Below are 25,613 nucleotides of genomic sequence, written 5' to 3' on the forward strand. Positions count from 1 at the left end.
TGGGCAAATGCAAGGTGATGCATTTTGGAAGATCTACTACACAGTAAAAAATATATATAAACTATATATACAAACTATACAGTAAATGGAAAAGTCCTGGGGAAAACTGATGAACAGAGAGATCTGGGTGTTCAGGTCAATTGTTCCCTGAAGGTGTCAACGCAAGTTAATAGAGTGGTCAAGAAGGCTTACGGCATGGCTGCCTTCATCGAATGGGGTATTCAGAGTTGGCAGGTCATGTTACAGATGTATTAGACTTTGGTTCGGCCACATTTAGAGTACTGCGTACAGTTCTGGTCACCACACTACCAAAAGGATGAGGATGCTTTGGAGAGGAGGTTCACCAGGATGTTGCCTGGTACGGAGGGCACTAGCTATGAGGAAAGGTTGAGTAGGTTAGGGTTATTTTCATTAGAAAGACAGAGGTTGAGGGGGGACCTGATTGAGGTCGACAAAATCATGAGGGGTACAGACAAGGTGGATAGCAAGAAGCTTTTTCCCAGAGTGGGGGATTCAATTACTAGGGGTCATGAGTTCCAGTGAGAGGAGGAAAGTTTCTGAGAGATATGTGTGGAAAGTACGCAGGGGGTGGTGGGTGCCTGGAATGTGTTGCCAGCGGAGATGGTAGACACAGACACGATAGTGTCTTTTAAGATGATTCTGGACAGGTACATGGATGGGCAGGGAGCAAAGGGATACAGATCCTTAGAAAATAGATGACAGGTTTGGACAAAGGATCTCAACTGGCGCAGGCTTGGAGGGCTGAAGGGCCTGTTCCTGTGCCAGAATTTTCTTGGTTCTTTGTTCCTTGTATAGACAAGGACTCTCCCCACAGCTCTCTGTGGCAAGGTGTTCCAAAGATTCACAACTCTCTGAAAGAAGAAATCCCTCCTGATCTCAGTCTTAGATTGGTGTCCCTTTATTCTGAAACTATGCTCTCTGATCCTATACTTTCCCATGAGGGGAAGCATCTTCTCAGCATTTACCCTGTCAAGTCCCTTAGGAATCTGATATGTTTCAATGAGATTGCCTCTCATTCTTCTTAACACCAGTGAGTAGAGTCCCAATCTGTTTAGTCTTTGCTTGGAAGACAATTCTTCAAGAGAAGGGATCATCCTAGTTAACCTAGTTAACTAGGTTAACCTAATCCTAGTTAACTTTCTCTGAACTGTATCTAATGAAATAGTAATTTCTCTAAAATAAGGGGATCAAGATTGTTCACAGTATTCCAAATGTGATCTCACCAGCATCTTGAACAGTTGCAGTAAGACTTCCTTGCTGTTATACTCCCACACCATTGAAACAAGGGCCAACATTCTTTTGGAGATAGTAGGAATTGCCGATGCTGCAGAATCTGAGATAACAAGGTGTAGAGCTGTAGAGGTATAGAGATGAACACAGCAGGCCAAGCAGCATCAGAGGAGCAAGGACCCAAAACCAGACCCAAAACGTCAGCTTTCCTGCTCCTCTGACGCTGCTTGGCTTGCTTGTTCATCCAGCTCTACACCTTGTTATCCAACATTCTTTTGCCTTCCTGATTTCCTGCTGCACTTGTGTGCTAGCTTTCCTCTCCATAAAAACTGGCCTGTGTCATCAACTAATCATCAACTAACAAACCAGAGTCAGAAAAAAGTGAATATATTTCAAAAGATGGTTCTAAGAATTGATTCAAAGTAATACTGAATTCATTTACATCTGTATCACATAGTCTCACCTAGAGGATTATAATCCAAGTTAAGGACACGAAGTTGAGAACTGTGGGCAACTGCTATTGCCAGGCGTGCCCAACCCTTCACTGTAACTGCAGGATTAGCACTCAGTGTTAGCTCTTTCAGACCTGAGAGAAAACAGAAGTTGTGACAGAAAGTGAGATGTCATCACACAAGTCACAATATGAGGAAGATAAATACGAAGCAGATCGCAGTACATATGAAACATGCAAATACAAAATCAAACCTGTCCTACATTCTTATTGCATGACGTTTTTAATACATCACCAGCCTTGGATGCACTTGCTAATCATGCATCCTGAGCCCAATATCAAGCAATCCCCTGAGTGAGGCAAAACATTTGAGAAAACCTTGAAACTGATAAAGGTATGTGACTGTTAGTAGCTGGGGAAATATGGAATTTATGTTGATGATGGGGGATTTCATCGTTTTCAGTAGATTCTTAATTCCAGATTATTTTTAATGAATTCAAATGCCATCATCTGCCATGGCAGGATTTGAACCCAGGTCCCAGTCCATTTTTGATGAAGGGTCTAGGCCCAAAACATCTGCTTCCTGCTCCTATGATGCTACTTGGCCTGCTGGGTTCATCCAGCTCTACATCTTGTTATCTCGGATTCTCCAGCATCTGCAGTTCCTATTATCTCGCTCCCAGTACATTAGCTGAGTTTCTAGATCAGCAATCAAGCAACAATAACACTAGGCTATCACCTCTCCAGGACTCTTCCTGAGATTAGTATCAGAAATTCCTTAGTCTGAAGAAGGGTGACCAGCCCCAAAACGTTAACTCTGCTTTCTCTTCACAGATGCTGCTAGACCTGCAGAATTTTTCCAGCAATTTCTGACTGATTAATAGTGCTGCTAGATTTCTCTGCTGCACCTTAGCAGTGATGATGAGGTTGAAAGAATTCAGTTTTTTGCTGGTTCTGAATTTGATACAACCTTCTGAATAAAGGCAAAATACTGTGGATGCTAGAAATCTGAAACCAATATGGAGAATGCTGCAGAAACTCAGCAGGTCTGACTGCATCTGTGGAGAGGGAAATACAGTTAGTGTTTCAAGTCTAGTATGACTTAATTCCAAAACTGAAACGTGTTAGAAATTAGGCTCATAAACAAAGTTGCTGGAAAAGCTCAGCAGGTCTGACAGCATCTGTGAAGAAAAAAATCAGAGTTAACATTTTGGGTCCAGTGACCCTTCCTCAGAACAGATTGTCAGACCTAATGAGCTTTTCCAGCAACTTTGTTTTTGTCCTTGATTTATAGCATCTGCAGTTCTTTTGGTTTTTATTTGGAAAATAAGCTGTCTTTTATACTTATATACTGACAGAAGCAGAGGTGGAACAAGAGGGCAGATGGTATGGAGGTCTTGTGCAAAAGACAAAGGAGTTGTTGATTGAATAAATTCTTCCTTTTCATAGGTTAGCTAATGTAACACCACTATTTAAAACAGGCAGTAGAGAAAAAACAAGGAATTATAAACTAGTTAGCCTGACATTGGTATTTGGGAAAATGCTACAGTTCATTATAAAAGATGTAGTAGTAGAGCACTTGGAAAACCGTGACCGAATTGGACAAAGCCAGCATGGATTTATGAAAATCTACAGGAGTTTCTTTTTTTGAAAATGTGCCTAGAAGTGCTGATGAGGAGGAGCTACTGGATGTGGTTCACTTGGACTTTCATTTGCTTTTGATCAGGTACCAAGTAAGAGATCAGCATTTGAAATTAAAATGTGAAGGACTGCGGGAATATACCAACATGGATAGAGAACTGGTTGCCAAAAAGTAATAAAGAGGTCTTTTTTTCACATGGCAGACAGTGACTAGTGGGGTAATGCGTATATCAGTGCTTGGAACCGAACTATTCACAATATATGTTAATGGTTTAGATGAGGAAACTAAATGTAATATTTCCATGTTCGCAGGCGACAAGCTGGGTGGGAGAGTAAACTGTGAGAAGGATGCAGAGATGCTTCAGAGTGATTTGGGTAAAATAAGCGAGGGTGCAAATGTACGGCAGATGAAATATAATGGGCATAAATGTTATTTTATCCACCTAACAGTAAAAATAACAGCAGATTATTTGCCGAATGCTGATGGGAAAGAGGGAGATGCAACAAGGCCAGGGTGTCCTTGCAGATTGGCTGCTGAAAACAAGAATGCAGATTATGGGGAGGTGATGGCCTAATGATAGTATTGCTGAATTATTAAACCAGAAACTCAGCTAATGTTCTGGAGACCTGGGTTTGAATCCCATCACAATAGATCGTGGACTCTGAATTCAATAAAAATATCTGGAATTAATAATCTACCGCTACCATGAAACCATTGGCAATTGTCAGGTAAAAAAGCCACGTGGCTTACTGGTGTGCTTCAGGAAAGGAAATCTGCCATCCTTACATGGTCTGGCCTACATGTGACACTAGACCTACAGCAATGTGGCTGACTCTCAACTGCCCTTCGAAATGACTGAGCAAGCCACTCAGTTATACCAATTGCTGTGAACTCTCTTAACAAAATTAAACCTGGCAAACTAGGCACCAGAAAAGACAATGGTAAAAACACCTGTGTTGACCCTGCAAAGCCCTTCTTACCAACATCTGAGACCTAGTGCCAAACTTGGGAGAGCTGTCTCACAGTCTGGTGAAGCAACTGCCCTGATATAGTAATGCTCATGGAATCAGACAATGTCACAGACACCATTATCATCATCCCTGGATATGTCCTGTTCCACAAGCAGGACGGAGCCAGCTGAGGTGGCAGCACAGTGGCATACAATTGGGAGGGAGTTGCCTTGAGAATCCTCAACATGAGTCCTCCATGAGGTCTCATGGCTTCAGGTTAAAACAAGCATCGAATCTTGCTGCTGAGTACAGTGTATTGTTCTTCCTTAGCTATTGAATCAGTACTCTGCCATGTTAAACAACACTTGGTGGAAGCACTGAGGGTCACAAGGACATAAAATGTACTCCTAGGTGGGGAATTTCAATGTCCACCACCAAGAATGGCTTGGCAGCAGTACTACTGATTGAGCTAGTCAGGTTCTAAAGGACATAGCTGCTAGTCTGGGTCTGTAGCAGGTGATGAGGGAGCCATCAAGAGGGACAAACATACTCAAGCTTATCCTATCCAATCTGCCAGCTGCAGATACATCTGTCCAAGACAGTATTGTTCTCAACCACTGCACAGTCTTTGTGAGACGAAATTCCATCTTCACATTAAGAATAATCTCCATTGTGTTGTGTGGCATGAGCATCATGCTAAATGGGACAGAGTTTGATCAGATCCAGCAATTCAAGCCTAGGCATCCATGAGGTGTTGTGAGTCATCAACAACAGCAGAATTAGAACATAGAACATAGAACACAGAACATTACAGCACAGTACAGGCCCTTCGGCCCTCGATGTTGTGCCGACCTGTCATACCGATCTCAAGCCCAACTAACCTACACTATTCCATGTACGTCCATATGCTTATCCAATGACGACTTAAATGTACCTAAAGTTGGCGAATCTACTACCGTTGCAGGCAAAGCGTTCCATTCCCTTACTACTCTCTGAGTAAAGAAACTACCTCTGACATCTGTCCTATATCTTTCACCCCTCAATTTAAAGCTATGCCCCCTCATGCTCGCCGTCACCATCCTAGAAAAATTGTGCTCCAACACAATCTATAACCTCAATGTCTGGTATATCCCCCACTCAACCATTATCATCAGGTCATGTGATCAATTGTGGTTCAATGGACAGTGCCAGGAGGGCGTGCCAGGAGTAGCACTAGGCATAGCTGAAAATGAGGTGGCAACCCGTTGAAGCCACCAAACAGGACTACTTGCATGCCAAAGAGCATGAGCCGCAAGTGATTGACAGAGCTAATTTACATCAACGGGATCAGATTGAAGCTTTGCAGTCCTATCATATCTAGTTGTGAATGGTGGTGGACAATTAAACAACTCAAGGGAGGAGGAGGCTCCATAAATATTCCCATCATCAATGATTGAAGAGCCCAATACATTAGTACAAAAGATAAGGCTGAAGTTTTTGCAGCAATCTTCAGCCAGAAGTGCCGAGTGGATGATCCACCATGGTCCCCTCCAGTGGTCCCCAGAAATACACATAACAGTTTTTAGCCAAATCAATTCACTCCATTTGATATCAAGAAAAGATTGAAGTGATTGGATACCGCAAAGACTGCAGGCCCTGACAATATTCCAGCAACAGTACTGAAGGCTTGTGTTCTAGAACTTGCAGCCCCTGGCCAAGCTGTTCCAACACAGTTACAGCACTGCTATCTTTCTGACAATGTGAAAAATTGCTTAGGTATGTCCTGTACATGAAAAGCAGGACAAATCCAACTCGGCCAATTACTGTTGATGCCTACTCTCAATCATCAGAAAAATGAGGGAAGCTATCATGCAGCACCTTCTAAGGAGTAACCTGCTCAGTGATAACAAGGTGTAGAGCTGGTTGAACACAGCAGACCAAGCAGCATCAGAGCTCCCCTGATGCAGCTTGGCCTGCTGTGTTCATCCAGCTCTACATCTTGTTATCTCAGATTCTCCAGCATCAGCAGTTCCTACTAAACGTGCTCAGTGATTCCCTGTTTGGGTTCTACAGGGGCCACTCAGCTCCTAAGCTCAATACAGCCTAAGTAATAGGACACCCATGTTCAATAACCTTCCCTCCAACGTAAGGTCAGAAGTGGGGATGATTGCTGATGATTGTACAATGTTCTGCATCATTTACGAATCCTCAGATAATGAGGCAGTCCATGTTCAAATGGGACAAGATCTGGGTAATATCCAGGCTTGATTTAACAAGTGGCTGGTAACACCTTTGCCACAAAAATTGTGGTTCTGCCACTGAATTGCCCCATTAACAACATCCTGGGGTTACCATAGACCAGAAACTCTAATGGACTCACCACATAAACACCGTGGTTGCAAGAGCGGGTTAGGGGCTAGGAATACTGTGGTGAGCAACTCACCTTCTGATTCCCCAAGTAAAAAGCTGTCTACCAAGTAAAAAGCCCCAAGTCAGAAGTGTGATGGAATACTCTCCAGACCCAAAACACTTAAGAAGCTTGACACCATCCAGGACAAAGCAGCCCGTTTGATTGACCCAAATCCTCAAAGGCCAGCATTCCATTCGCCTTCTTGATTACTTCTGCACCTGTTTGTGGCATTTTAAAAATCTATGCAGCTGAACACTCAAGCCCATTTGTACATCCACTCTACTTAACTTCACACCATCTAGGAAGTACTCTTTTTCTGTCCAAAATGGATAACCTCACACTTGCTTACATTGGAATTCATCTCACAGTTTTGGCCATTCACTAGTCTATCAATATCCCTTTGTAATTTTATGCTTTTGAGTACAATGCCACCTAACATTGCATCGTCTGCAAATTTTTAATTATGGCTTCCTATGACATTTTCCAAATTGTTAATAAACAGTATGAGTAATTGAAGCCCCAATACAAATCCTTATGGGACACCGTTAGTCACATTCTGGCAATCTGAGTACCTACACATTAATTCTATTTTCTGTCACCTACCACTCAACTAATACCCCAGGCATGTTAATAATTTACCTTCAACTGTGTGGGCTTCTACCTTAGTTACCAAATGCCTCTGAGAGTCCATATAAACCGTATAAACTAAATTCAATGATGTTTATTATGCAAAACCTACATATCATGAATCTAAGATAGTATCAGAGATAATGGGAACTGCAGATGCTGGAGAATCCAAGATAATAAAATGTGAGGCTGGATGAACACAGCAGGCCAAGCAGCATCTCAGGAGCTCTTTGATGAAGGGTCTAGGCCCGAAACGTCAGCTTTTGTGCTCCTGAGATGCTGCTTGGCCTGCTGTGTTCATCCAGCCTCACATTTTAATATCATGAACCTAAGCTGGTTCTCCTGATTAATTGACAATTTCTGAGGTATTCAGTTACCCTGTCATTGATTACAGACTCCAACAATTTAGATGTTAAGCTAACTGATATATATTTCCCTAGTTTTCCTCTTTTGTCTATCTTGAAAAGCAGAGTGACGTGCAATTTTCCAATTAATTAATGCCTCTGACCTTCAGCTTTTGGGACTTGCTAATTTTTCTCTCTCTCTGGCCTTTTTTTTGTAAGAGGAGAAGGCACCTCATGCCTCATATCACCAAATTCCCTCAGTTGCCAAATGCATCTGCACTGGGATCAATTAGAGCATTCTATAATATTGTGCACCTCCAGAGATTAGTCAAAGGGAAATTTGGGTAAGAAATTATCCCTTTAATCTGCATAACCAAAGGCTCTTCTCAAAACACCCTGCTCAAATGATGCTAACCCACAATTCCTAATCATTAGAAATTAGCCAAAAGTTCTTGGAATCAATGGATGAGTCCCTTTATTCTTCACTTTCTGAGACTAGATAATGAGGATAATAAAGGAGAGACCACTTCATATGGTAAATTTATCAGACAAACCACTGCATATGCAGCCTAGGTTGTGTCAAACCAAAATTTTGACTTTTATTTCTACAGCCTGACTGTGTTATTCAGAACAAATAATATATAAAATACATACCTGACTTTGCCCCATCCGGCGGCAACAATCCACAAATGAGATTCATTCCTTCATCTCCCAGAATACAGTCTCCGAGATCCAGTGATATTAGGGAGGGATGTAGGGATAGGACAGGGTTCAGTACAGCTAGTCCAGAATCAGTTAAGGGAGTACCATGGAGGCTATAAGAACAAAATGGACATGAGTTACGTAGCCTGCCAAAAAAACACAGATGGAACAAAATTTACATCATTCAGTATCTGACAATGAGAGAATGCTATTCTGAGAAAATAAAAACTGAAAACATTACAATCAGAATCAGAGAGAATAAGAATATTGAAATAGGTGAGGCATTGGAATTACCATTGCAAAGGAAGTGGAACTTACTTCACAGGAATCAGTAAAGAATCAATGTAGGGATAAACGTAAGGTAACATGAGGAGCTTAAATCTGCTAAATTTGAACTTCGGCTAGATTTGCCACACTAAAAACAGTGGAATCTACTGTATAAATATGATGAGACATCTAGCTTGGATTAAAAACCGACCGCAGAATCTTACAAGGATCTGAATGATCTGGACTATAGCAAGATTTGTGGCAGAGTTGGTTGAGAATTCCAGTGAGGTCTATCTTGTGGCAAGAGCATCTCACTCGACCTTGTATACCTTCGCTGAGTGATGAAGCGCATTTCTCAGTAGGCAGTGATGAGTTGCCAATTAAGGGGCATTGTATTTGATAAACGTCTTTTAATGCTGCAACTTGGCTCATTAATAGTCAGCTTACTATCTTAACAAACAAGCTGGACTTCGAGAATCCTTGACATGGAAATCAGGGTTGATACCTGTTGACATCAGCCGACTGCTAGCCGTGAAGAGTCTACAGGTTGCTTGGGACCTTGCAGCATATCTCAGGCCATGAGCCACTGGCACCAGCTACATGCACCTCTCATTCATGGACATTGGCATCTGGCATTTGCCAACTGCGCATGACCATCATTGTACTTCTCTGGTCCACTTGCAGGCTGCTGCTTTGGAAGCACAGATTTGCATTGCAGGGCACACTAGCATCTAGCATAGAGAGGCTGTAGCATGTACGCTTTGCACAAGGACAGGCTGACAAATTGAAGCAGGCTATACATATCAGAGCACCCCATTTGATCTTTTAGTGCTTGCTCACTTAGTGCCTACTTGCATGCTTGCGGCATCATGTCTTGCAATCCTTGCTATGTGATACCTATTAATGCCTTGATGCTTTAGCAAGACTCAAAGGCCATCAGTACTGCTGTATTGACGTTCTCTTTTGTGCAGGCACACAGACAGGCTATGAGGGATTTAACTGGAGTGAAGTGGGGAACATCTCAATATACAGCGTACTGAGATATCAACCTAACACTGATAGCAACTACCAGCTGCCCGTGTGACAAATGCACTGCAAGGGTATTTAACAATCGGCCATGTTGGAAACTGGATGGGGGCTGAGGTGTTAATGCTCAGTCCAGTCAAGGAGTGGAGGTCATGCTGTTTGGCAGAGGATCCCAGTACCATCAGTCACTGATATGTTTGGGGTGTAGTCACAATCAGTCACCAGCTTGGGATGCTCAGGGAATGTATTTGACTGAAGTTCAACAATGGTCCTTCCTGAGGTCAGCACAAGAAGGCATATGAGCTAGAAATTGTCAGTCAAGGAGCTACAAAGATAGCGGTCAGGGGCCTGGTTAGTCATGTGTAGGAATTACTCATTGAAGTCCGGGACAAATAGTCCTAGGTGTCTCTCCATCAATCATTAGGAGGATGCAAGTGGTGGGGGTCATAGCTAAAAGGAGTGGGGAGTCAAGGTTATGTGGGGGCTGGTAAGCAGACACACTTGTGGATCTGGAAACAAGGACGGTGGCAGTGAGAAGTCAAGACAGGAATTCAAATATCATTTTAGACTACGGAAAGGGAGGTTATTGACGGGGACTTCCATTGTGGAGCAAGTAAGCAGTCAGGGATTAGGGGGCAGGGAAACAGTGAGAGGCAAAATTCAATGCGGCAGGTCTCTACACTGCGGGGGCAGGTAGAATTGGACTGTCAGCGTAGTGTGAAGTGAAAGGGTACCAGGTGACTAGGTAGTCTTCAGTGATGACGGTATCCACCCAAACTTACTGCCATCACCTACTGTTCTCTACACGCGTAACGCAATTGATAAATGGCTGAGACAATACCCGTGGTAGACTATGTCAGACAAAGACTGTGTCAGTTTGATGGATGAAAGAGCAGGATCCACGTCTGCTGGACATTAGGAAAAAAGAAGGGTGCACATGAAGCGTAGTTTTGAATAATCCAACTATATTTCACTTGTACATATGCAATGCTTGCAGAGTGAACTTGCTTAGGCGTAAGCTCAAATGTTGTTCAAAAGCAGAATGCACCACGTAATAATCTCCAGTTGGACAGGCAAGGAATAATCAAGGTGGGTCATGCTTGACAGGCTTGATTAAGTTTCTTGAAGAGGTGACTAGATGTGTGGATGAGGATATTACATTGGGTGTAGTTTATGTGAATTTCACTGATGAGGTTGCATAGAAGGAGACTTAGTATAAAGCTACAAGCCCCGGCATCCAGTGAAATTTGGCAAATTGGATCCAAAATTGGCTTTGTGACTGGAGGCAACAAGTGATGGTCGAAAGTTGTTTTTGTGACTGGAAGTTTGTGTTCAGTGATGTGCAACTGGTTTCATTGCTGGGCCCCTTGCTGTTTGCAATGTAAGTTAATGATCTAGATGTGATATGTAGAAATTTTAATTAGTAAATTTAAAGATGACATGAAAATTGGTGTCGTGGCAAATAGTGAGTAGGAAAGTTTTAATCTACGGGATGATACATACAGGCTGGTCACACCACAAATGGAATTAAGTCCTGAAAAGTGTGAGGTAATGTGTTTTGAGAGGTCTAATAAGGGAAAAGAGTATACCATTAATGGTAGAGCTCTGGAAGTACAAAGGATCACAAAGTCTTTGATGTGGCTATCCACAGATTCCTGAAAGCAACAGAACAAGTGGATAAAGGTGGTTAAGGAGGCATACAGGATACCTGCTTTTATTAGTTCAGGTATTGAATATAATAGCAGCAAGGTTATGACTGAGCTGAATGAGATGTTGGTTTGATCACGGGTGGAATATTGTGTGCATTTCTGGTCACCACCCCATACTATATGATGGATGTGATTGCATTAGAGGGTGACGAGGACATTCAACAGGATATTACCTGGGCTACAGTGTCTCAGCTATGTAGAGAGATAATATATGCTGTTTCTTCTGAGAAAATGGGAAAGCTGAGAGAGGACATGACTGAAATATACAAAATTATGATGGGCATAGATCGGGTAGATAGGAAGGAACTTTTCCCCTTAGTAGAGGAATCACCAATCAGGTGGCAAAGATTTAAGGCAAAGACCAGGAAGCTTGGGGAAGATTGAAGGAAGAATGCTTTCACCTTGTGAGAGATAGGCATGTGGAACTCACTACCTGAAAATGTGATAGAGGCAAGAACTCTCATAACATTTAATGCATGTTTGGATGATCGTTTAAAGTGCCATAACATACAAGGCGAAGAGCTAAGTGTTGGATAACAGACAAGAGTCCACATAGGTACTTGATGACTGGCTTGGACACGATGACCCAAACAGCCTCTTCCCGTTCTGTAAATCTATGTGATGTTTTTTGGTGTTACCTGTAATTGTTTTAATCTCAGTATTTGTAATTTCCTATTTAATACTTTATTTCCTTATTGCAAATAAAATAATGTTTAATCTGTTTAAGTGAAAGTTTCACCGTTGGTATGCTTTAACTTGAGTAATTACAAATTAAGAAAGGGAGTTGAATTCGGAGAAGGTCATTTGATGAGATCATGACTGACCTGGTTATGCTGTCAACTCCACTTTCCTGTCTGCATCCCATAATCTTTCACTCCCTCACCTATTGAAAAGCAGGCCCCTTTACCAGTGGCCTCTATGGATAGCTGCAGTAAAGCATTACTCCTGCAACCAGATAAACGATTCCCAGCGACTAGGATGCAACATCTCATAATTATTTTTTCATTGCAGTCAGTGACATGCAAGTGGATTCAGATAGTAATTTCCAGAAAAATATCTTAAAATTAGTTTCATTTATATTTACTGAAATGAGCTAACAAGTCATCTTATCTCTAACAGATAGTTTTCTGCAGCCATTTCACATTCTGTACATTTTTTTGTTAACTACTTTATTGATTTGCATTTAGACATTAATCAGAAACTGATAACCAAATGAGTATTGAGCCTCAATTGATCATTATTACCTACAAGTTCCCTCAAAGCCACACATATTCTGATCTGGTCAGATTGTTGTTGGGATATAGGGACACCCAAATGATGTTAGGAAAGGAGTTCCAGGGTTTCTAGTCGACTAGCGCTAGTATCGGAGAAACTGCATTTTCTGAAGGGGTCTCTGACCCCACCACCAAAGACATTCTTCCCTCCCCAGCCTTATCTGCTTTCAGGAGGGACCACTCTCTCCATGACACCCTTGAACACTCCACACTCCCCTCTAGCCCCACTACACCCAGCACATTTCCCTGCAACCACAGGAAGTGCTACACCTAACCTTACACCTCGCCAGTCACCCCCATCCCAGGCCCCAAGAAGACTTTCCACATCAAGCAGATGTTCGCCTGCACATCTGCTAATGTAGTGTACTCATCCGCTGTTCCCGTTGTGGCCTCCTCTACTTCGGGGAAACCAAGCGGAGGCTTGGGGACTGCTTTGCAGAACACCTATGTTTGGTTTGCACTAAACAACTGCACCTCCCAGTCACGAACCATTTCAACTACCCCTCCCACCTCTTGGATGACATGTCCATCCTGGACCTCCTGCAATGCCACAACGAGGCTACCTGAAGGTTGCAGGAACGGCAACTCATATTCTGCTTGGGAACCCTGCAGCCCAATGGTATCAATCTGGACTTCAAAAGCTCCCCCTACTGCATCCCAAATTCAGCCCAGCTTGTCCCCGCCTCCCAAACCTCTCCTTCCTCCCACCTATCCCATCCTCCCACCTCAAGCCGCACCCCTATCTCCTTCCTACCAACCTCATCCCGCCCCCTTGATCTGTCCTTCCTCCCTGGACTGACTTATCTCCTCCCTAACTCCACACCTACACTCACCTTTACTGGCTCCATCCCCGCCTCTTTCGTCTGTCTCCTCTCCACCTACCTTCTCCTCTATCTATCTTCTATCCGCCTCCCCCTCTCTCCCTATTTATTTCAGAACCTCCTTTCTCTCCCCCATTTCTCAAGAAGGGTCTAGGCCTGAAAGGTCAGCTTTCCTGCTCCTCTGATGCTGCTTGGCTTGCTGTGTTCATCCAACTCTACAACTTGTTATCTCTGCATTTTTTGAAGGGAGTTCCCCATCACCTTCTCCAGGGCAATGTGGAATTGCTAATACATGCTGGTCCAGTCAGTATTGCCCACACCTTATGAACCAATAAAGAAAATTGGAGTTTTAATAAGTAATACATCAAAAGTGTGGATTTTTACTTAATAGTGTACAAGATTGTTTCTAAAAGATTAAAGACATGCAGAGCTTGCACAGACAAAGGTATCTTTCCATTCTGTTACAACCTATGGAACATCACAGTCTGCCAAGGTCTGGCTCAAGAATAAAGCTCATTATTCACAATCTGATTGAGATTTGGTAGTAAGCAGCTATTGCCTTCTATAAAATGCCTTTATGATTTAGGCGTCATCCTTGGACGATGTTACTTAATCTCAATGAAATTGACTTAATAACAACTTGTTGCAAATCCCAATAACCACAAGTCTGGCTTAACAGAGCATACTAAAAGGGGTAAAAAAAATTCTTGTACAAGATCCATTGCTAACCACATCTACAAGAAGTACCTGAACAGGCAAGATGGGGTTCACAAATTGTTGACAAAGCAGAGGCACTGAAGGTTTATGCTTTTTGATCTGATCACTCAGCAGAAATATGTTGTGGACTGATAAAAATATCCATTTTCCATCTGCATATTAAGTGAGTTAGTTACGATTAGAATTTTGTCTGGTTTTAAAAATGATGTAATGAATTGGTTGCAATTCCGGATGTGTGTTCTGAATAATTTCTTATTCACTTCCTCATAGAATTTGGGCATGTTTTGCTCGGGTATTAATGTCCATCCCTAGCAGCCCTTGAAAAAGAGGTAGTAGAGATGTTCGAACCTGGTCAAGTGAAAACAAATTGAGTTGTTGCAATTGAGCTTAAATATTTAAATTATCTTGTCCAAATTTTTACGAGTGATCACTACAGCATCACCACGGACCAGTATCAAATTAACTGTACAATTCTAAAGGTTGTGAAAGCTTTAGAAAGGATGTAAAAAAGATTGATGAAACCATTCCAGGGAACAGCGATTTCAGTTATGAAAATAACTGGATATTGTTGTTCTTCTTAAAAAAGGTTGAAAAGAGATTTGCTACATGTGTTAAAAGTTGTGGCAGAGTAGATACAATGTTGTGTTAAGGTTCCTGTGCTGTGGTGGTAATGTCCCTGTCTCAGAGCTAGGTGGCCTGGGTGCAAATCCCACCTACTCCAGAGATATGCAATAACATCTCTGAACAGGTTGATTAAAAACATCAGCTACACTCCCACCTCAGAAGGTGTATTTGTAGTGTGGTGGTATGGTCACAACCTATGGGCCAAAAGGTCCAGTTTTCAGCCGTACCTGAATCAGACATAAGTTGCAACCTGTCTCCAGAGATATGCAATAACATCTCTGAACAGGGTGATTAAAAACATCAGCTACACTCCCACCTCAGAAGGTGTATTTGTAGTGTGGTGGTAGGGTCCTTATCTATGGGCCAAAAGGTTCAGATTCCAGTCATACCTGACTCAGACATAAGTTGCAACCTGTCTGAATAAATTCATTAAAAAACATATGACAATAAGGTAATGGAGTAGAAGTTAGCTACTCAACCCATGGAATCCATGCCCTCATTCAATGAGATCATGGCTGATCTGATAATCCTCAAGCCCACTTTCTTGCATTTTCCCCATAACTCTTGATCCCCTCAACAGTGACCCAGTCTTGCCACTGCAGTGACATAAAGAATTCCACAGATTCACTATGCTCTGAAGGAAGAAATTCCTCATCTCTCTTAACTATGCAGCTCTTATTCTGAAATTATGCCCTCTAGTCCTGTGCCCTCCAATGAGAGGAGACAACTGCTACAGATCGAGCCTGTGAAGTTCCCCAACAATTGTGCATGTTTCACTAAGATCGCCTTTCATTTTTCTAAATTGCAATAAGTACAGATCCAATCTATTTAACCTTTTTTCAGATGAGATAGGGGAAGCGCTAAATGAATATTTTTCAACAGTATTCACTCTAGAAAATGACAATGTTGTCAAGGAGAATACAGAGATACAGACTAGGCTAGGTGGGATTGAGGTTCACAAGGAAGAGGTATTAGAAATCCTTCAGAGAGTGAAGATAGATAAGTCCCCTGGGCCGGATGGGATTTATCCTCGGGTCCTCTGGGAAGCCGGGAAGGAGATTGCCGAGCCTTTGGCATTGATCTTTAACTCGTCATTGTCTACAGGAATTGTGCCAGATGACTGGAGGATAGCAAATGTGGTTCCCCTGTTCAAGAAGGGGAGTAGAGACAACCCTGGTAATTATAGACCAGTGAGCCTTACCTCAGTTGTTGGTAAAGTGTTGGAAAAGGTTATAAGGGATAGGATTTATAATCATCTAGAAAAGAATAAATTGATTAGGGATAGTCAGCACAGTTTTGTGAAGGGAAGGTTGTGCCTCACAAACCTTATTGAGTTCTTTGAGAAGGTGACCAAACAGGTAGATGAGAGTAAATCGGTTGATGTGGTGTATATGGATTTCAGCAAGGCGTTCGATAAGGTTCCCCACAGTAGGCTATTGTACAAAATGCAGAGGAATGGAATTGTGGGAGATATAGCAGTTTGGATCGGAAATTGGCTTGCTGAAAGAAGACAGAGGGTGGTAGTTGATGGGAAATGTTCATCCTGGAGACCAGTTACTAGTGGTGTACCGCAAGGGTCGGTGTTGGGTCCACTGCTGTTTGTCATTTTTATAAATGACCTGGATGAGGGCATAGAAGGATGGGTTAGTAAATTTGCAGATGACACTAAGGTCGGTGGAGTTGTGGATAGTGATAAAGGATGCTGTAGGTTGCAGAGAGACATAGATAAGCTGCAGAGCTGGGCTGAGAGGTGGCAAATGGAGTTTAATGCAGACAAGTGTGAGGCGATGCACTTTGGTAGGAGTAACCAGAAGGCAAAGTAAAGGGCTAATGGTAAGATTCTTAGTAGTGTAGATGAGCAGAGAGATCTCGGTGTCCATGTACACAGATCCTTGAAAGTTGGCACCCAGGTTGACAGGGCTGTTAAGAAGGCATACAGTGTTTTAGCTTTGATTAACAGAGGGATGGAGTTCCGGAACCAAGAGGTTATGGTGAAGCTGTACAAAACTCTGGTGCGGCCGCACTTGGAGTATTGTGTACAGTTCTGGTCACCGCATTATAAGAAGGATGTGAAAGTTTTGGAAAGGGTGCAGAGGAGATTTACCAGGATGTTGCCTGGTATGGAGGGAAGGTCTTACGAGGAAAGGCTGAGGGACTTGAGGCTGTTTTCATTCAAGAGAAGAAGGTTGAGAGGTGATTTAATTGAAACATATAAAATAATCAGAGGGTTAGATAGAGTGGATAGGGAGAGCCTTTTTCCTAGGATGGTGACGGCGAGCAAGAGGGGGCATAGCTTTAAATTGAGGGGTGAAAGATATAGGACAGATGTCAGAGGTAGTTTCTTTACTCAGAGAGTAGTAAGGGAATGGAACGCTTTGCCTGCAACGGTAGTAGATTCGCCAACTTTAGGTACATTTAAGTCGTCATTGGATAAGCATATGGACGTACATGGAATAGTGTAGGTTAGATGGGCTTGAGATCGGTATGACAGGTCGGCACAACATCGAGGGCCGAAGGGCCTGTACTGTGCTGTAATGGTCTATGTTCTATGTTTTATCATAAGACAGTTCCTCCACATCTAGTATCAGCTAATGAACCTTTTTGATCCAAGGTGGCAGCAGAGAAAGATGCTCTAGCCGGAGCTCCTCTGCCCTGTCCATTCTTTTTCTTTCTTTTCTCTTTTCTTCAAATGTCTAACTTAAACTTACCCTGAGGTGAATAGAGGAGACTGAAGGTCATCATTGGCAAGTCCCAGGCCAGGCTGGTGTGGGGCGAGGTCACTCCTGGAGGCGAGTCCAAGACCAGGCCAGAGCAGGGTTGGTGAGTCCTGAAGATGGTACAGGAGGTGAGTCCTAGGCCAAACTGGCGTGGGGATGGCAAGTCCCAGGCCAGACTGGGGCAGGTGAGTGCCGGAGGTAAGTCCCAGACCAGGTGGCACAGGGGCAGCAAGTCCCAGGCCAAGCCGGTGTTGGGGGCGGTGAGTCCTAGGCCAGGCTAGTGCAGGGGCAACAAGTCCCGGCAGCAAGTCCCAGGCCAGGATGGTGCAGGGGTGGCAAGTCCTAGATTGGAGGCGAGGCTCTTGGGGACTGGAAGCAAAGCCTCAAATTTTGAAGTCCAGCATGGTCTAGAGACTTGGCCATCTCTAGGGTCCCAGCACTGGTCCCCATGGTACTCCAATAATTACAGCTTGCTATCCTGAAATGATAACGAACAGAACCATTTCAGCATATAACAAAACAAAACTTGAGAGGTTCTTGTGCTGTACTAGTCATGTGTCTACCTCTGAATAGGTTTGTTAGAAGTATCTACAATCTTGTGTCATAATGAACCTGAACAAGTATGTTTTGTGCATTGCGATCAGCATGCTGACCCAGATTGCAACATTGACTTCCGGTTCTGGAAGCTGTTGATGTGTTCAAAACTCAGACGTCTGAGCATAACAAAAGGATTACTTGGAATACTGGTAATGTCGCTACCTTTGAACATGACACCTGGGTTCAAGTCGCACTTGCCCTGGCAATGTGTTGTAAAATGTCTAAGATAGTTGACTTGTGGTGGCACGGTGGCGCAGTAGTTAGCACTGCAGCCTCACAGCATCAGGGACCCGGGTTCGATTCCAACCTTGGAAGACTGTCTGTGGGGAGTTTGCACGTTCTCCCCGTGTCTGCATGGGTTTCCTCCGGGTGCTCCAGTTTCCTCCCACAGTCCAAAGATGTGCAGGTTAGTGGATCGGCCATGCTAAATTGCCTGTAGTGTTTAGGGATGTGTGGGTTATAGGGGGATGGGTCTGGCTGGGATGCTTCAAGGGGCGGTGTGGACTTGTTGGGCTGAAGGGCCTGTTTCCACACTGTAGGGAATCTAATCTAAAAAAAACTTTGCAATTGGCTAGAGATAATGGGAACTGCAGATGCTGGAGAATCCAAGACAACAAAATGTGAGGCTGGATGAACACAGCAGGCCAAGCAGCATCTCAGGAGCACAAAAGCTGACGTTTCGGGCCTAGACCCTTCATCAGAGAGTGGGATGGGGTGAGGGTTCTGGAATAAATAGGGAGAGAGGGGGAGGCGGACCGAAGATGGAGAGTAAAGAAGATAGGTGGAGAGAGTATAGGTGAGGAGGTAGGGAGGGGATAGGTCAGTCCAGGGAAGACGGACAGGTCAAGGAGCTGGGATGAGGTTAGTAGGTAGCTGGGGGTGCGGCTTGGGGTGGGAGGAAGGGATGGGTGAGAGGAAGAACAGGTTAGGGAGGCAGAGACAGGTTGGACTGGTTTTGGGATGCAGTGGGTGGAGGGGAAGAGCTGGGCTGGTTGTGTGGTGCAGTGGGGGGAGGGGAACCCCACCACCCAAGACATTTTTCCATCCCCTCCCCTGTCTGCTTTCCGGAGAGACCACTCTCTCCGTGACTCCCTTGTTCGCTCCACACTGCCCTCCAACCCCACCACACCCGGCACCTTCCCCTGCAACCGCAGGAAATGCTACACTTGTCCCCACACCTCCTCCCTCACCCCCATCCCAGGCCCCAAGATGACATTCCATATTAAGCAGAGGTTCACCTGCACATCTGCCAATGTGGTATACTGTATCCACTGTACCCGGTGTGGCTTCCTCTACATTGGGGAAACCAAGCGGAGGCTTGGAGACCGCTTTGCAGAACACCTCCGCTCAGTTCGCAACAAACTATTGCACCTCCCAGTTGCAAACCATTTCCACTCCCCCTCCCATTCTTTAGATGACATGCCCATCATGGGCCTCCTGCAGTGCCACAATGATGCCACCCGAAGGTTGCAGGAACAGCAACTCATATTCCACCTGGGAACCCTGCAGCCTAATGGTATCAATGTGGACTTCACCAGTTTCAAAATCTCCTCTTCCCCAACTGCATCCCTAAACCAGCCCCGTTCGTCCCCTCCCCCCACTGCACCACACAACCAGCCCAGCTCTTCCCCTCCACCCACTGCATCCCAAAACCAGTCCAACCTGTCTCCGCCTCCCTAACCTGTTCTTCCTCTCACCCATCCCTTCCTCCCACCCCAAGCCGCACCCCCATCTACCTACTAACCTCATCCCACCTCCTTGACCTGTCTGTCTTCCCTGAACTGACCTATCCGCTCCCTACCTCCCCACCTATACTCTCTCCACCTATCTTCTTTTCTTTGCAATTGGCTAAATCATTCAGCCTCACATTAAGGCTCATGCTCTGCTAGTCTCACAATTGCTTGCAATATCTTACCCTACCCACTCTCCTTCCCAATCGCTGCATACCATTAACGCTGCATATCACTGTCTATTAACTTGACTGGGTCACCTTGCTATATTTTGCCACCTGCACCAGCATGAACAGCTAAAACAAAGAACAGTACAGCACAGGTACAGGCCCTTCAGCCCACCAATAATGTGCTGACAGATGACACCTTTCTAATCTAAAAACCTTTTGATCCTATGTGATCTGTATCCCTCTATTCCCTGCCCATTAACATATCTGTCAAGATGACTCTTAAATGTTATGATTGTATCTGCTTCTATCATCTATTCTGACTGCGCATTTCAAGCACTTAACAACCTCTGTTTAAAAGAATTGCCTTCTCTTGAAACTTCGTCCCTTTTTCCTTAAACTTATGTTCCAAAGTAATTGACATTTTTACCTGGGAAAAAGACATTGACCATGCATTCTATCCATGTCTCATAATTTTATACACCTCCATCAGGTCACCCCTCAGCTTCCAATGTAACCTTCAGGTAGTATGGCAATTAGAACTGTACATGATATTCCAAATATGGCCTTACTAAAGATCTATACAACTGCAATGTGACTTGCAAATTTTAATTTTTATACCTCAACTGATGAAGGCAAGCATGTCATATGCCTTTATGACCACCTTATCCATTGTGTTGCCACTTTCAGAGAACTTTGGACCTGTATACCGAGATCTCTTTGTATGTTAATGCAGACATGCAGACATCCCCCCCTGCATCAGACCTTCCAAAATGCAAGTGGCCAGTTAAATTTCATCTTCCATTTCTTCTCCCAAGTCTGCAGCTATCTACATCCTGCTGTGTCCTCTGGCAAACCTCCTCGCCATTTGCGGCTCACCCAACCTTTGTGTCATTCGCAAAATTACTGAGCCGATTACCTACATTCTCCTCCATATTATTTATATACATTACAAACAACAGGGGTCCCAGCACTGATCCCTGTGGAACACCACTGGTCATGGATCTCCAGTCAGAAAAATACCCTTCCACTTCTATTCTCTGTCTTCTGTGATTAAGCCAATTCTGTATCCATCTTAACAGCTCCCCATGGATCCCATGTGACTTCAATTTCTGTATCAGCCTGCCATGAGGAATATTGCTCAAGGCCTTGCAAAAATCCATATGGACAATATCCACCCTCTGCACTGATCAATTATCTTTGTTGCTTCCTCAAAAAACTCACTTAAGTTTGTCAGACATGACGTCACCCACTAAAAGCCGTGCTGCCTGTTGCTAATAAGACAATATTTTTCAAAATGTGAATGAATCCTGTCCCTAAGAATCTTCCCAATAATTTCCCTACCGCACTGACATCGGGCTCACCAACGTGTAATTTCCCAGATTATCCCTGTTATTCTTCTTTAATTCAGGAATAACCTTGGATATTCTCCGTTCCTCTGGGAATTCTCCTTTGACAGAAGAGACACAAAGGTTTCATACAAGGCGCCAGCAATTTCCTCTATTACCTCCATTATTATTCTTCAATAGATCCCATCCTGTGCTAGGATAGTGACTACCTCAAAGCTTTTCAAAACATCCAACACTTCCTCTCTTTTTATACTGACATTCCCTGGAATATCAATATACTCCTCCTGAGACTCACCATCCGCCATGTCCTTCTCCTTTGTGAATGCCGATGCGAAGTACTCATTCAGGACCTCTCTCCTATCTTTCAGTTCCACTCATAAATTTCCTCCTTTGTCCTTGAGTGGAGCTACCCTATCCCTAACTACCCTGTTCTCCTTATATATGTATGAAAAGCCTTAGTCCTGCTTTCCAAGGTCATTTCATGGCCTGTTATAGTCCTCCTAACTCCTTGCTTGAGCTCTTTCCTGCTTTCTTTTTATTCCTTGAGGGCTCTGTCTAAGCTAGTCACTTTCATTTCACTTCATTCAATCCCTTATTTTCTCTCAGTAGAAGAGAAAACAGTTCATAAAAGGGCAGTAAAAGCTAGGATCGATGGAGAAGATTGCAAAGTTAGGTTCATCACCTTCTATGAGGAGAGAATTTTGGCTCTCCAAGGGAAGACAGGGAGTGCTCCTGCAGGGGTATTGAAACATGCACGTCTCATGGGAAGGAATCATGAAAGATCAAAATGTGAGTTGAAAATTGGAAGAAATGATAGAGATGAACCTCAGTGTTACCAGGGATTAATAAATAAAGATGAAGAGTGTGGAAAGCATAGTCCACAAGAAAACATCAAAAGAGAAAGACAAATCAGTAGACCTTATTTAAAAACCTTATATCTAAATGCGCATGGTGGTCAGAATAAATTTGATGAGCTGACAGCACAAATAAAGACAAATGGGTACAACCTGGTGGGGATTACTGAAACATCATCACAGCTGAGCTTTTCCAGCAATTTCTGATTTATGGCATCCACAGTTCGTTTGGTTTTGATTAATGGTCATGTAGTAAAGAATCCTCTTGGAAGGAGTGACCACAACATGCTCGAGTTTCAAATTCAGATTGAAAGACTGAGGACAGAGTCACATACAAGAGTTTTAGTGTTAGGCAAAGGTAACTAAACAGGCCTGAGGAAGGAATTGGCCTGAGTGGACTGGGTAAAAAATATTACATGGTAGGACAGTTGAAGAACAGCGGCAAATGTTTAGGGTGATACGAAGTGCTCTCAATTAAGGTATATTCCTGAAAGGAAGAGGAATTGTAAAAGGTGAAAAACCATCCATGGCTTAACAGGAAGTCAGGATATCAAAGGCAAAAATTAGCACATATTATACTGCAAAAGTTAGTGGCATTCTGGAGAACTTTACACATCAGTAAAAGGCTACTAAAAACAAAAGTGAAACAGTGAGGATGAACGACAAAAGGACATGAGCAGAAAACATAAAGACTGATACCAAAAGCTTCTAGAAGTATATAAAAAGGAAGTAAATAGTGCCTTTTAGTGGACAAAAATGGCAAAGTATTAATAAGAAACTCAGAAATGGCAGAGGCATAGAACCCATATTTTGTCTGATTTCACCATGGAAGATAATAACTTCTTCCCAAAACTGCAGCCTTGAACAAAAGGGCATAGATATAGAGTGAGAGCAGGTAGGTTCAATACTAACATGAGGAAAACTACTTCTCTCAGAGGGCTATGAATCTGTGAAACTTATTGCCCCAGAGTGCAGTGAAAGCAGAGTCAATCAATAGCTTCAAGAAAAAGATAGATACGTTTCTGACGAATAGTTGAGATAGAGGGCTATGGGGAGCAGGCAGGAAAGTGGAGTTGAGACCAGACTAAGATCATCCATGATCATATTAACTAGTGGAACAAGCTCAAAGGGCTGAATTGCCGACTCCTACTCCTAATTCTGTGTTGTTCGTAAGTCCTCTCAACCCAGTAAGTACCATTCTTCATTCCACTGCAAGTCTCATATTAACCCCTCTGTCAGTGTCACTCATTACACTTCTAACCAATGGCCTCAATTCCTTCTCTCTCTTGTGAAGGTGCCAGCAGTCATGGCAGAGATATGGACTGGTCCACCAGAAAAGATCTCCACGATCTCTGAGAGTTCTGAGGCTTCCTGGCAGCCATCCAGAGAAGGAACCACACACAGGTCCTTCAGATGTCTCTGCTAAGCAATCTTGAGAAGTTTCTAGACCCTAGCCTGTAGCCTGCCTACCCCTCTCAGACGAACTGAGGAGGGTTCTGACGTAGAGACTGTCAGCATGTTTGAGATGGACAGACACAAATGCCTTGCTACTGACTGACAAAACCTCAAGGGCCTATGGGATTCACTATCATGAAGGCTCCCTCCAGCCGAGCTGCAGAACTCGGGACAGCACTGAGACATGGTGGCAGGGAAAGAGAAGAGATAACCTTTTGAGGACACCCTACTGGAAGGGGTGACTACAGAGCATATTCACATTTAATAGAAACCAGGCACAGTTCCTATGATTGTATCAGAGATAATGGGAACTGCAGATGCCGGAGAATCCAAGATAATAACGTGTGAAGCTGGATGAACACAGCAGGCCAAGCAGCATCTCAGGAGCACAAAAGCTGACGTTTCGGGCCTAGACCCTTCATCAGAGAGGGGGATGGGGAGAGGATTCTGGAATAAATAGGGAGAGAGGGGGAGGCGGACCGAAGATGGAGTGAAAAGAAGATAGGTGGAGAGGAGAGTACAGGTGGGGAGGTAGGGAGGGGATAGGTCTGTCCAGGGAAGATGGACAGGTCAAGGAGGTGGGATGAGGTTAGTAGGTAGGACATGGAGGTGCGGCTTGAGGTGGGAGGAAGGAATGGGTGAGAGGAAGAACAGGTTAGGGAGGCAGAGACAGGCTGGGCTGGTTTTGGGATGCAGTGGGGGGAGGGGACAAACTGGGCTGGTTTTGGGATGCAGTGGGGCAAGTGGAGAATTTGAAGCTGGTGAAGTCCACATTGATACCATTGGGCTGCAGGGTTCCCAAGCGGAATATGAGTTGCTGTTCCGGCAACCTTCGGGTGGCATCCTTGTGGCACTGCAGGAGGCCCATGACGGACACGTCGTCGAAAGAATGGGAGGGGGAGTTAAAATGGTTCGCGACTGGGAGGTGCAGTTGTTTATTGCGAACCGAGCAGAGGTGTTCTGCAAAGCAGTCCCCAAGCCGGTTACATGGAACAGTTCCTCTTCCGTACCTGCACAGGCCCCAAACCCAACCTCTTCCTCCGTTACATTGATGACTGTATCGGCGCCGCCTCTTGCTCCCCAGAGGAGCTCGAACAGTTCATCCACTTCACCAACACCTTCCACCCCAACCTTCAGTTCACGTGGGCCATCTCCAGCACATCCCTCACCTTCCTGGACCTCCCAGTCTCCATCTCAGGCAGCCAGCTTGTAACTGATGTCCATTTCAAGCCCACCGACTCCCACAGCTACCTAGAATACACCTCCTCCCACCACCCTCCTGCAAAAATTCCATCCACTATTCCCAATTCCTCCGCCTCCGCTGTATCTGCTCCCACGATGAGGCATTCCACTCCCGCACATCCCAGATGTCCAAGTTCTTCAAGGACTGCTACTTTCCCCCCACAGTGGTCGAGAACGCCCTTCACCGCGTCTCCCGCATTTCCCGCAACACATCCCTCACACCCCGCCCCTGCCACAACCGCCCAAAGAGGATCCCCCTCATTCTCACACACCACCCCACCAACCTCCGGATACAACGCATCATCCTCCGACACTTCCGCCATCTACAATCCGACCCTACCACCCAAGACATTTTTCCATCCCCATCCCTGTCTGCTTTCCGGAAAGACCACTCTCTCCGTGACTCGCTTGTTCGCTCCACACTGCCCTCCAACCCCACCACACCCGGCACCTTCCCCTGCCACCGCAGGAAATGCTACACTTGCCCCCACACCTCCTCCCTCACCCCTATCCCAAGCCCCAAGATGACTTTACATATTAAGCAGAGGTTCACCTGCACATCTGCCAATGTGGTATACTGTATCCATTGTACCGGTGTGGCTTCCTCTACATTGGGGAAACCAAGCGGAGGCTTGGGGACTGCTTTGCAGAACACCTCCGCTCGGTTCGCAATGAACAACTGCACCTCCCAGTCGCAAACCATTTTAA

The 25,613-nt window shown here is 44.3% G+C and overlaps 1 protein-coding gene across 2 annotated transcripts in view; it reads right to left on the reverse strand.

Moving 5' to 3' along the window:
* lrrc73 (leucine rich repeat containing 73) overlaps positions 1-25,613 on the reverse strand; it is an 80,215-nt gene that overhangs the window by 36,840 nt on the left and 17,762 nt on the right. For both annotated transcript variants that reach the window (XM_059645121.1, XM_048530572.2), the window contains 2 exons: positions 8,309-8,469; positions 1,715-1,837 (listed from right to left, as the gene is read on the reverse strand). In XM_059645121.1, coding sequence (XP_059501104.1) covers positions 1,715-1,837; positions 8,309-8,469 — 284 coding nt within the window. The remainder of the gene's footprint in view (positions 1-1,714; positions 1,838-8,308; positions 8,470-25,613) is intronic.

The sequence above is a fragment of the Stegostoma tigrinum genome, chromosome 4, assembly GCF_030684315.1.
Source record: "Stegostoma tigrinum isolate sSteTig4 chromosome 4, sSteTig4.hap1, whole genome shotgun sequence".
Classification (NCBI taxonomy): Eukaryota; Metazoa; Chordata; class Chondrichthyes; order Orectolobiformes; family Stegostomatidae; genus Stegostoma; species Stegostoma tigrinum.